The sequence below is a fragment of the Meles meles genome, chromosome 3, assembly GCF_922984935.1.
Source record: "Meles meles chromosome 3, mMelMel3.1 paternal haplotype, whole genome shotgun sequence".
Classification (NCBI taxonomy): domain Eukaryota; kingdom Metazoa; phylum Chordata; class Mammalia; order Carnivora; family Mustelidae; genus Meles; species Meles meles.
The window spans coordinates 122,988,569-123,002,474 of record NC_060068.1 but is presented as its reverse complement, the minus strand read 5'-3'; the positions used below and the strand labels follow the sequence as shown (position 1 = coordinate 123,002,474).

At 39.0% G+C, this 13,906-nt stretch overlaps 1 protein-coding gene across 2 annotated transcripts in view; it reads left to right on the top strand.

The window, feature by feature from the left end:
- RANBP17 (RAN binding protein 17) overlaps positions 1-13,906 on the top strand; it is a 325,143-nt gene that overhangs the window by 255,179 nt on the left and 56,058 nt on the right. For both annotated transcript variants that reach the window (XM_046000975.1, XM_046000974.1), the window contains 2 exons: positions 877-980; positions 7,056-7,144. In XM_046000975.1, the coding sequence (XP_045856931.1) occupies positions 877-980; positions 7,056-7,144 (193 nt within the window). The remainder of the gene's footprint in view (positions 1-876; positions 981-7,055; positions 7,145-13,906) is intronic.

Here is a 13,906-nt window from a genome sequence, read left to right as displayed (position 1 = left end):
AGTCGATGATACTGTAATAGCATTGCGTGGTGACAGATCGTAGCTACACTTGGGGTGAGCAGAGCATGACATAAAGTTGAATCGTTATGTTGTATACCTGAAACTAATGTAACATTGTCAACTGTACTCAAATATAAATTTTTTAATAAAAATAAATAAATTGTGATTTGTGCATATCTATGTTTGAGGTGAGGATTCTGCTTTGATAGAATCCTTAAGGAGACTGCAGTCTACCTTTCTAGGGGGAAAAAAACAATAAAAAATGACTCATTTCTATAAAGAAAAGGGAGCTTACTGCAAGAGGAAGTGTACCCATGGAGAATGTACTTAAAATCCAAATGACCCATGAGGGACCCCATCTTATTTGGCAGATAAAAGTTTCCCTGCTATCTGTTTAACAAATTAGTTAAAAAAAAAAAAAAAAAAGAACATAAATAAAGGGGAATAATAACTTAGAGCTATCTGGGCACCTGAGTCTGTGAGCCCTTTAGGGCCTTGGCACCTAAAGAGAAGGGGGAAAAAGGATCCCTGTCTCTGAGGCTTTGAAAGTGGCTTTCCTTGAGGCATGGGGGAAGCTCTGGGGGCAGTAAGAACTGAAGGGCTGAGATGCCTGGGGCATGAGTCTGTTTGATCCAATAAAGAGACAGAAAAAAAAAAGGCTCATAAGTAATTTTGCTATTTCATTTGGTGCAAAAGAGAAGGCAAAACACCAGAATATTCAATGAGCCAAACAAAGTACAGAATGCATCAAGAGTGTGGATGCAGCCTGACCCCTTCCCGGGAGCATTTCTAAGCCTGAATGAAGCACTCACTGCCTAGGCTAATGGACAATAGCATGCATTTTAAACCGTGGTGACCCTTTTGTTTTTCTGATAGGCGAAGATGAAGATGAATTTGAGAATTTCATGCTGCCTCTTACAGTCTCTTTTGAAACAGTCTTACAAATATTCAACAACAACTTTAAACAAGAAGATGTAAAGGTGGGTTTGTTCCTAAACATGACGAAAAGATAATTTTGCGCATTCTGGGATATCTAGATCCACAAAGAGGTTTCTGCATATTTCTTTGTGCTCTGTACCTCATCCGTCTTGCTTCTTCAGTTGTACGTGTCTTTGAGTTGTACTTTTCATGTAAGTACTTCTTTAGTTTCTTGTACAAATTGACTTTGAGGTCAGCGTGTGATTTTGGACAGTTTGCAATTAGATGATTTATCTCTTGAGGCAGTTAGTATCTTTAAAAGAACACTTCTCATGGGTACACCACTTTCAGCATCCCTATTCCCTCATCTACCCTGCACTGTATGCCTCAACATATTTATATGGAGGAATGCACACACATACACATGCTAAAACACTACATCTCTAAATATTTTTTTAAACAAGAATTTATATAAATCAAGACTTTATTAAATGGCTAGGCATATATGTATAAATAGAAGCTGGTCTTGAAGTATTGCATTCTTAAACTGAACAAAGTGATTAGGATAACTGATAGCTAAATAAGGTTTTTATGTGCCTGTGGGAGCCGTATTAGGATTGATTTGACAAGTCAGTTCAGCTGTGGCAACAGTCATAATATCTAAGACAACATTATGTTTTATTAGTAAAATCCTTAAGTGTAGCAAGCTGTTTGTGACAAAACAGTCCCATATTTTAATGTGGGGGGTGGGGAACACAAGATCTGCAAAATAGGAATAGCATCTTCTGAAATCATAATGTGTCTGGGCTATATTAAACAGATAGACACTGATTATTATTTTTAAAAGACTAATAAATGTACTCTAGAGGATGCAGGCACCTTTGGTAAGTGATACTGGAGTCATATTTTATTATTATTTGGAATAAGTCAAAAACATTAACCATCATTTTGATGGCCTCTCTTCTCCCTAAATATATATATATTAGCAGTAAGAAGCCAGGTAGTAAAATGGTAGCCTTTGATGATTATTTTAGTGTAATTCTTCTACCAGAATAATTAGCCAAATGGGATACCTTTTGAAATAGAGTTTTGAAATGAATATTAAAACTCGGAATTTTTTAAAACCAAAAAGGATCTTAGGGATTTTCATTGTGTTCATCGTCTCATGAAAACTCTTCACCAGAGTTTCTACTCAGGTTAGCTGTATTTTTTCGAGGTCTTCCAAATATTCTGAAGGACCCACAAAAACTTTGCAGCTTTAAGGTGGCTCTCGGTGCCCTTTATATCAGAAAGAAGCAGTGAGGTTGAAAAACACCATCTTTATAAAAATTACATTTGTCTCATTTGAAGATTTCATTATACTCCAAGCCATTTTGATGTAATCCCATCTAGTTTGATAGAAACCATCTTCCTAGAGTCATTTTTAATGGAGTTCCAGTGATATATCCCTAAACCAGCAAGTTCTTAACGACCCTGGAAAGTGACTGCTTGATTACACTTTAACGGTATTTGCAAATAAAATCACAAGTAATTAAGGGGAAATCTCCAGGCTTTTGAGCAAGTTTGATGCATGATAACTGCCTGATTCAGCTTCATCTAGAGTAATGCTGTGTAGGCAACAGCTACTGAGATCAATAGCAACGTAATGATAGTGGCAGAATTAAGTGAGTAACCTGAGAACTGTGCCTCAGAATGCATGCAGCTGCCACGAACCAAGGCCACACAGTGCACTCCGTGCTTCCGTCCTAAATGTTCATCAAAAGACGCCCTGCAGGAAAATGGAGTTAGATGCTCTTTATTGCTGATCGTGTCTCTTGCCACATTTATCAGGGAAATTGGATTAGCAGTTGGCAGCTGCAGGTAGACAAGATTCTGCAGTGATTAAATATGCAGCTTGGCTGCATTTGTTGTGACAGACCTTTAGTAAATTCTACTGTAAGCACCATCTGTCTAATTTGTATAAAGAAAACTTGGTGCTTTAAGCTACCGATAAAGAACTAAATCTGTTGCTTTATCATAAACAAAACTTTTGCACTAAATGCTTTTAAATGTAATTTATTAGGTTACGGCTATTTTTCTATCATGATGAATAAATAATACATGCAAAAGTGCTCTCAGGTACTTCATTTTGCAAGTACTAGAGATAAAAACAGTTCTGTTTTGTTCTTCAATAAAGTATTTAGTATTCCAATCCACAGGAGGTGATGCTGTTAAAATATCTCTATGAAAATGCCGCAGGACTGCCAAATTCATTTAATTTGCAACCCTTACCAGCATTTTCTAACTCCCTATTTATAGATATTTTTCAAATGCGGATTTCAGGATGAACAGAAGCGGCAAGGACCTATGTTGCCAAATTGAAATATGGTTGTGAGGGGAGGAAATGCTGCAAAACTCTTAAATTTATAGCTTTGTTTTCTTACTTAGTCCTAATAAAATTGAAGAGAACATTGAATTTTTGTCTTGGGTTTTTCCTCTCATAGTAAAGGGAAAAAGAAAGAAAATGCTGTGACAGGTCCTGGCTCCAAAGCATTTGTTCAAAATGTGTGTGTGTTCCCCCTATAATTGTATCCATAGTGAAATATAGTCCACTACTCCCTTGACTCGTGCATCATTTTGTATTTGGCCATGACGTCATCGAGTTTAAGGAAAATGAATGAAAACTTCTCGGAGGAAGAGGAGCAGTTAAATAGGAACCTGCTATCTTTAGTCCCTTCGTAAAAACTCCACAATGTTAAATTATTTAAAATCCTTGATTTTCAGCATGCGCACATTAAAAGTTTTCGCACTAAGTGCCAAATGTTGCAAACAGCACTTTAACAGAATGATTTTGCTTTGATCCCTGTAGCAGTTCCTGAATAATTTATCACAGGTTATTGCCTTAATTCTGGAGAGGGATAGAGCAATAAAGGCAGATGAAAACACTCCAGTTGAAACACCTTGGGGCCTGCTCATTCCTCTGACACGGCTCTTTTGTTGGAACTATTTAGAGGTTATTAAGATGTGTCTCCAGAATTAAGAGTATGCTGTAAGGATGAAGACAGCCATCTTAATTCTAAAGACAAAGCACAATGACCCTTCACCTTCTTTTTCTTTGTTGTTATTATATAGTAGAATTATGAGGATAATATTATAGCTGCCCCCAGTAGTGCCACTACAGTAAAGGGTCTGTCAGACTTTCCATTAGAAACCCTGTTTTGGGGGTCAGGGTGGAAGGAGCCGCATTTCAGCTGTTTCCCGGCCCATTCGTCTCACACTTGGCACATAGACAACTGTTCACCGTGCGGCGTACTGAAGCACTGAGCGGTTTCTCCTCGAACTATCCAGAAGGAATCCTTAAGATTAGATACCCCAGACCTACCTGGCCCCCCAAACCAGCCTCACTGAACACATAGGATCAATCAAATGTGGACCAACCGTAGGAGAAGGGCAACTTTTGAAATAAACCCCTTTGTACTATCTTAAATGAGATGATGAGCCATGGCTCCTCCTTCCCTAAATATCAATCAGACCGCCTCTGGCTCTCTGAGACCGCTTAGTAGTCCAGTTGAACTGTTAGGTAGCAGTCGTCCTGTCCAGATCAGAGCTGGGTATGTTTTGGCCACCAAGAAAGTACTCCCTTCATGTCGTTTGAGTATCTGTATAGACTATTACAGTTCTCTTGCTCCTGTAAGATACAAGATACTGTTTGAGCCTAAGAAATCTGTTTCTTGGGGTGCCTGGGTGGCTCAGTGGGTTAAAGCCTCTGCCTTCGGCTCAGGTCATGATCCCAGGGTTCTGGGATCAAGCCCCGCATCGGGCTCTCCGCTCTGCTTACAGCCTGCTTCCTCCTCTCTCTCTCTGCCTGCCTCTCTGCCTACTTGTGTTCTCTGTCTGTCAAATAAATGAATGGAATCTTTTAAAAAAAGAAAGAAAGAAATCTGTTTCTTATCCACATGGACACCGCATTTTCCTGTCCAGTGAAAACTACTGAAAACACACAGTTCTTAGGTTGTTATATGCTTTCTCCGCTCTGTAGTAACATATTCTGAAATTAAACAGTGATATAATTTCATAGATTCGAGGCACTTAGATTTTATTATTTTGGCATCTTTTAAAGAAGAAAAATCTGTGATAAAATAAATGTTAAAGGGGCACCTGGGTGGCTCAGTGGGTTAAAGCCTCTGCCTTCGTCTTGGATCATGATCCCAGAGTCCTGGGATCAAGCCCTGCATCGGGCGCTCTGCTCCACAGGGAGCCTGCTTCCTCCTCTCTCTCTGCCTGCCTCTCTGCCTAGTTGTGATTTCTCTCTGTCAAATAAATAAAAATATTTTAAAAATAAATAAATAAATGTTAAACCTTTTTGTGAATTGAAGAGAGTCGAAAGATATTTTAAGAGTTCTTTGCACTAGGACAAGGAAAGTAAAACCCCTATTTCCTCTTGACCAGTTTAGAGCTGAACGTTGGTGCCTTATGTATATGTGGGGACTTACTGTAACCTTTAAGTTTACATAATACAAGTAGACCAAAATGCCCACTGTCTTAGAAAGACTGCAGAGCTAAATACTCAAGAGTGGGATTGTTCCAAGAAGGCTTCTTAGAAGAGGTATTTTGTTCCAGAGGCTGTGAGAAACGTGGAAAGCTGCAAAAGAGGGGAACAGTTTCCAGGTGGTGAAAATAGGTTACATAAAAGGCAAAATGGCTTTTTTTTTTTTTTAAATAGCAAGTCACACGAGAGAACTGTAAGGAGGCAAGCCGATTCTAGACTAACAAGGACCAGTGAGATTATGTAAGGAAAAAGAATGAGTCACTTAAAGAAGCAGAGAAGAAATTCAGGGTTTACAGACTCAGAAATTCAGAAACGCTTAGGTGGTTAGAAACTACATATTTTATAAATGATGACTTCTGGTTATATTGAGTCACCTTTTAGGTACCGGGTTGGGGCACGATCAGAAATTGCAGGTACTTCTGACAGACAGACTGTTAATTTACTTCGAGATGTTATTTAGCCATTAAGATGAGGCTTCAGATTCACTTCCAAGTCCTTGATGATCATTTAAAGGCCTTCCTATAAAGAGATTTTCATTTCTTACCAATGTGTGAGGAAAAAGAAAAGAAAATCTGATAGAAGACTTCAGAACCCATTTCCTGGCAGAATCTTTGTACTGAAACAGTATCTTCAGAAATCACAGTTGCATATCTCAATTATCCCACACCCTTGTTTTGCAATTATGTTTATTTGTGCTCTTTGTTCTGACATTCTAGCATCTGTTCATGGGTTTTCTTTTTCTCTTCCTGAGCATCATCCTAAGGACAGCTTAATTAAGAGTCCAGAGTACAAGGCAGATCTCTTTTATTTAAGAGTCAAGTTGTCTTTTTCTCTCTCTCTAAAACTAAATATTTATGGAACATTTATTACGTGTTGGGCTCTTGCTAGGCATTTTTACATAAGTTTATTAAATTTATTCCTCACGGTACCTCTGTGAAAGAGGCAATAGTAGCCCCTTTTATAGATGAGAAAACTGAGACTGGAAGTTATTGCCTTGCCTTAAGTCTTAACAGTCAAGCAGCAGAGCTGTGACTCAAATTCAAGTCTCCTAATGACCAGTACAGATCTCTTTTCCCTACACCTTTTCCTTTTCCTTACTTGGGGAATGCAAATGCCCTTCTCGGAATGTCATGGTAGCAAAGTCACCTGGCCAGTTTTATTTTGTCCTCAGTGACTAGAGATATTCTTTGGGTTGCAAAGTGGGACCGATTGTGTGCAAGCCGGTGTGGTTAAGATTTGCTGTTATTAAATAATGTCTGGACCCTGAGTATCTCTGTTCTGTGGAATTATCACTCCTTATCTCCCCCGCCCCCGCTTTTTCCTCCCTAATTGGCATTATTCAGAAACAAAGTATATTAAGAATCCAAATGTTCCTGAACTACTGGAATTATAACTTAGCTCAATTTATAAGAAGTGAAGTCGGGTTGGTCAGCAGATTTGATGGTCTGTTTGTTTAAAAGGGTCTATGGTTTTCTATAGAAAGGGATCCGAGCGAGACATTTTAGCTAATGAATCAAAATCAGATATGTGGTCATTATTGCCTGATTATTACTCCATCTGCTCTGTGCTAACGTGAAAATCAATTACTGTGTCTCTTTCCCACTGACAGCGTATGTTGATCGGGCTGGCAAGAGATCTTCGAGGGATTGCCTTTGCACTGAACACAAAGACCAGCTACACCATGCTGTTTGACTGGATGTATCCTTATTACACTGTGACAATACCAGCTCTGTGCACAGAGGGATGCCAGGCCCCTTGCTTTCGTTTAATAGTATGGCACAGTAGGGAAGAGGAAACAAAGCTAAATGAACTAATGTGTAATCAGCTAAAAATTACAGCACAGTGGCAGCAGTGCAGATAACTGAGCACAGCATTTGGAGACCCAGCTCAGAGAGGTCACTTTTTGGTGCCATTAAATATTGACAACTTAAAAATCACATCCCCAAATGATTGTTTATGTAGGGATTGCAGGGATAATCAGGCTAACATCTTTAACTCAGGATCAATGAATCTTACCATTTGGCATTTTCGAGCAGATTTGAATTTCTACTCCATCTCAATTAGAAGGGCTGAGAAGGTTATTTTATCTCTCAGAGGCTTAATTCATCATGCTACAGTTTTTTCACCATCATGAAAATTTTAATGGACATGAAAAAGGGGAAATAAATGGTCAGGATTTTTCCTTTTGTATAAAATCTGAATTTTCCTTTGCCAAGGCTTGGTACAGAGAACAACATAAATAAACAAAGAAACAAACAACCATCCCCCACAGAAATACCTCTTCACAGAAGAATGAGACGAGCACGGACTTTGGTGTCAGACCAGGCTTAAAATCCAGCTCTCTACTTGCCGTGTAAAGCTTGGCAAGTCATTTCACTTCTGTGAGTTGGTTTTCTCATTTAAAAAAGGAGACGTCCAGCATCATGGCTCACTGTGACCATTAAAATAGGTAACACATTTTATATAATGTCTGAAACATATTTGGGAGTCATAAATAGTTGCTCTTCATATTGTTTTAATAATATCGTATGAATCCTCCTTGATCCTAACAGGAAGTGACAATTTATATAAGTCATATAGGTGTAATATGTTTTCATGTCTTTATATATAAAACCATCAGAGCACCTAAGAAGAATTCGATAGCCTTAAAGCTATTTTATTTTTTAAGTTACAACTGTTTCTCAGTTGCTCTTTTCAGGTGCTTCTTATCCAAACTTCCTTCATAAATTAAACTGCAGAAGAAACTTCTTAAAGGCAGTTTTTTAGTATGGATGCCACAGTTAGGCCAAAAACGTAGCTAACAAGGAATCTGGACATGTTTTAGGGAGAACTCTACACATTAAAAAAAATTTTTTTAACATTAATTTGAATACTAACTTACATTTTTAGTTACTGTTAAAAACCTACTTCATCAGGGACACCTGGGTGGCTCAGTGGGTTAAAGCCTCTGCCTTTGGCTCAGGTCATGATTTCGGGGTCCTGGGATCGAGCCCTGCATTGGGCTCTCTGCTCAGCAGGGAGCCTGCTTCCCTTCCTCTCTCTCTGCCTGCCTCTCTGCCTACTTGTGATCTCTGTCTGTCAAATAAATAAATAAAATCTATTAAAAAATTTTTAAAAAAACCCTACTTCATCAGCTATATGTGTCCATAGAAGGGTTAGAGATAAGAATTTTCTGTGTCATTGAAGAACTGTGTCTTTATTTCAGCATGCAAAGTACATGTAGAGAGACTAGTTTTTAATATGGAAAGTCCTAAAATTCTTTTAACTATGAAGAATACACTGAAATCACATGTGACCTTTGTTTATCTAAACATAAATAGAGGCTCACAAAGTAAAAACTTTCATTTATTTGAAAAATCATAAGAACCTAGTTTCAGCACTTTAAAAGTGATGATGATCTTGAACCAAGCTGCAACTCTAGGATGCCCAATAATTAATGCTTCATGTTTCCCTCCTCGGCAGTCCCAACCAAGAGTCAAGTCCAGAACCTTTCCCCACAGTGCCAAAGAATATAAATATCTGCCATAATTGATACTGCCTAAAATTCATAGAACGTATTGTAATTTAAGTTTTTAATTAAGTCTGTTTTCCATTTCCTCCCCGAGCTTCGTCTCTTTGGCACCTGGCTGAAATGAAACTTTTGTCCAGCAGATGGCAGACAATAGCAAATGGAAGGCCTCGGGACTTAATGTTTTGTTTTGAACTGGAAACTATTGTCTCCTCCGCGTGACCATAGATGTTGATGTTATTAGGGTCCGTGGTGGAGGGCGAAGTGTCAGTTATGCAGGAAGCTGTGTTAGAACTGCCAAACGGGTTGGCTTGGTATGGGCTTTGCTTATAATAATTGAGTTTCAGTAGCAAATCAGCTTCCTTGGGAAAAGGCCAAAGGCTTTTCATAATTGTATTGACAACAAAATGAATATGATAAATGGTGTTCATTCAGTTGAGACAAGATTTATAGTTTTCCTTTGGGCAAGGGATGAAGAGCAAATATTTATAATAATAGTAAAATTTGTTTAAAAGTTGCATTATTAGGTAATTCAAAAAGCTTTATTAAAATATCTTGAAATACTTTAAGCAGTTTCAGGTGATAAAGTATAGATTCTTTTCAAAGTATTCTAGTAATGTAAAAATGAATAAGTATATGGTTTTAAAAAACATGGATATGAAAGTCATTTATTCTTACTGAAATATTGATATGTCAAACCGTCAGTGATGATTCCCACATTACTGCTGGGGAAAGTTTATTTTTGCCTTTTATTCACATAAATGTGTGTTCTTTAATTCGTTATACAGTCCTTAGCATGCAGAAGAAATGTCCTATAAGAGCACATGTCATCTTAAAGTCAAAATGCATTTTATTTATGGTGATTATTTGATAAAATGCTATTTTAGTGGTTAGCTATTTAATTCAAAAACATTTCTATAAACACTGACTGCATTAACTGCTACACAAACTGCATTGCTTATCACTGTCCTTCCAAAACTAAATTGCCTGAAACTACATAGCAAACATGTTGATAAATTGTTCCGCTACTGAAGAATTAAGGAATCGTTGATACACTTCTTTGCCCCAATAGTGAGAATACAACAATATAAAAGCACCTTACCTTGTAGTGCATTTAGCCACCTTGTTTAGATTTTTTCCCAGGTCATACTTAGACTGCTAAGTGTCAAGGATCCAGACAGCAATTGGGAAAAAAAGAAAAAAGAAAGGTGTATAATTGTCATAACCTGATCTCTGAGTCCACTGGTTTTCAGTCAGGTCATTGGTGCTGTTTATTAGCATGCGTAAACACATTGTACAAAGACAAGTCTAGACCCTTTGTAGGTATGCAGAAGGGTGCAAATCTCAGAATAAAACAGTCGTGGACTCTGGTCCTGACTTCACCACTTAACCTGTGGGGGCTTTGGGGAACTTCCTCACTGACTCAGAATCCGTTTTCTCCTCCGCAAAACAGGGCTAATCATACCTGTCTCACAGGTATGGTATAAGAAGTGCGTGAACTGACTCTGTAAAGGGCCCACTGTAATGTCTGGCACAAAGGAAATACTCCAGCACTGTTGTTAGGTCTGTTCCTCTCCCAAATATGGAATGAGACGGAGGGATCCCATTTGCTCACTTATTCAGAAAATTTGGCTAAGGATTGTGCTAGGTTTCATGACAGATGTAGATTACTTAGACTCAGATCCTACCCCCAAATGAGCTTATAATTAAACAGAGACTGTTAGATACCTACATACATGACTGTAATAAAATACAGAAGGTGATGACTGCTGTAACAACAGACACAAATAAAGTGATTGCATTTAGCTGGGGAATCAGGAAGGGCTCTGTCAAAGTGCAGCTGTTTCCCTGGATCTTACCAAACGAGTAGGATTAGAGTATTGGAACGATGAAGTAAGAGGTTTTCGGTTGGCCCAAGCACAGGTCTTGGAAGGGGGGTAGAGGAGAAGATGTTTTGCTGTAGGTACCACTGATACCATGGTGGGAAATGCAGGTTGCCTGGGACATCTGAATATCAAGCTAAGGAATTTAGACCCTTATCCCATAGATAGTGTGAGGCAGTTATTTCCATCTGTCTAGCAAAATCAGAATTGTAATTCAAGAAGGAAGTAATCGGCACTGTGTTGGACAGACTGAAATGGGGAAGAAAGTACAACTGGAAAATCACTTCAGCAAGCATTGTTTTAAGTCCCGTGTGTCAGGCCTGAGGACTGAATAAAAGGACTGCTTTTTCCAGAACGAGTGAAATAGATGGCACTTCAGAAGCTCGCTGTCTAGTAAACATACTAATATTCACTAGTATAAATAACATGCTAACGAATAGTGTGTTGTCACAAAGATGTATGCAAAGGACCGTATGAACGTGTAAGAGGAAGAGATTGGCATTTTTTGGCAAAACAAACAAACAAACAAAAATAGGTAGGCTTCTCAGGGAAGTGGAAGTTGGGCAAGGTGTTGAAAGGTGGATTGGTGTTTGCTAGACAGGAGAGAAAGGAAAGACTTCCAGCAGCATTTGCCTTCGTGGACAAGGTACACTGTTTTGCATTCATGGAATACCTTTAAAATAAGTTCTGAACCGGCAAGCTGTTTCTCTTCTGGAATCACATCCTCACACCTCTATGTCCTAACAGGTTTAAGAAAAACTCCTTTATTGCCTTCTAGGATATTACCATGCTTTCCCTACTATGAGATCCCAGAGGGAAAGAATTACATTTTTACCCATTTCTGTTTACTTGGGGCCAGGCACATGGTAAGTTATACTAACTGCACGGTGGGTGGATGGATGGATGGGTGGTGGTTGTCAAGAAGGAAACCCCATACTTCTCATTGTGTCCTATTTGGCATCTGATTAAGGCAGCATCCTATCATTAATGCTTTTGATCTTTCCTTTATCTGATGTAGCCGTTAGGAATTCATCAAGAAGGTTTAGGTGAAAGCAGTTAGGTCTGTGCCTCTTCTACCTAAGGGCTCCCACTGTCCTCCTGCTTTCCGTATATACATGGTCCTCACAGGCCCTGGAAAATTAAACTCCGAGAGCGGGGTCTGCTTCTCACCCTGTAATCTGAGTCTGGCACTCTCACTCTGCAGCCCTTTTCACCTCCCTGCTTGGTAGACCTCTACTCTGCTTTCCAGTAATCACTCATTTTCTCTGTGGCAGTCACCTCTGTCAGAAGCATATTAGAATTGGCCCCACTCTCATTCTGCACAGAAAAGGAAGCATCCCCTCCTATCCCCCGGCTTTCTCCCATAGTGAGTGCAGTATGCTCTGAAAAATAGGATGGTCCGGATGCCTTTAGAATGCCTGGCAAAGGGGCTTGTGTGTGCCTACGATACTCTTAGGTTCTGAGATTGGGGTCTTCGCAGTTTCTTGACGAGCCTTTCCGATGCTTTCCCACTAATGATCACTGAGTTTGTGCTCAGGAGATCTCTTAGTGAAATCTCTTCTCACCTCTGCTCCTCTGACACTGCCTCTGAATTGGGGTACTCAAGAGCACCTCTATTATATGTCAACCACCCAGACTTGAGGATGAATTCCCCAAGAATAAACGCGATGTCTTACGTATCTCTGGATCCCTCACCCAAGCACAGTAAATAGCACATAGTATCTGTGAGCTATCAAAAATAGCGTATTTTCTACTACATGGAAAAAGCAGTAAGTTATCTGACAACAGCCAAAATAGAATTAATAATTAAGTTCATTGATTTCATTATTTTCATTTTTATCCAACCGGAACACTTCTTATCTCCCTTCTTCACCTTATTTTCCTTTGTAGTACTTTCTAACATACTATATATATCTTTTATTTATTTTTTATCTTATTAGAATGTAAATTGCATGAGGGCAGGAATTTTTCAATGTTTGGTTCACTGATGTCTCCAGAGAGTCTAAAACGATGAATACACAGTTATAAAATAGGCCTTTAGTAAATACTTGTTAAGTAAATTCTTTCAACATATACAAATACAACACATGCAAATACAGAGCCTAACATTGTATATCTGGGGAGACAAAAGTATTGCTTTTTGCAATTTGGGGGAGCTTGCCACTCTTAAGGGATTAGAAGGCTTATTTTATTGAATGTTACATGAATTATTTCCTGAAGCTTCAAAATGAAATCCACAGTTAAAAAGAAATAGATACTTCTCATCAAATATGCTATACCTCATTTTTAGGTTGACAGGTTTACAGCAACAAATATTTATTGAAGCCCACTTTATACCAGGTCCATGTATACAACAAGTGCCTAGGTCCTGCCCTCAAGAAGCGTATAATATAATAGGAGAGATAAAGAGACATAAAAGCATTAGCACAGGGTACCACAGCCACATACAGGAAACATACCAGCTAAGTCTTCAGAGCGGGGAGGCCAGGAAGGCTTCTGAAGGACAAGCAACAATGGTGGTGGCAAGCTAGGGAAACACAATCTTTGCCCTTTGGAAATTCACTATCTAATGGGGCAGGCCAGTAGCACAAGCAAGCAGCCCTAGTAGAGTCTGTTGTAAGAGACATGGGGTCATCATCCTTTCTGATGGCTGAGTAATATGCCGTTGTACATATGCACCACATCATCTTTATCCATGCATCCGTTGAAGGGCATCTCAGCTCCTTCCACAGTTTGACTCTTTTGGACGTTGCTGCTCTGAACATTGGGGTTCCTGTGCCTCTTCACTACATCTGTATCTTTGAGGTAAATACCTAATACAGCAATTGCTAGGTCGTAGGGTAGCTCTATTCTTAACATCTTGAGGAACCTCCATACTTTTTTCCCAAGTGGTTGCACCAGCTTGCGTTCCCACCAACAGTGTAAGAGTGTTCCCCTTTCTCCACATCCTTGCCAACATTTATTGTTTCCTGTTTTGTTCATTTTTATCATTCTAACTGGTGTAAGGTGGTATCTCATTGTGGTTTTGATTTGTATTTCCCTGATGGCTAGTGATGTTGAGCACACTAC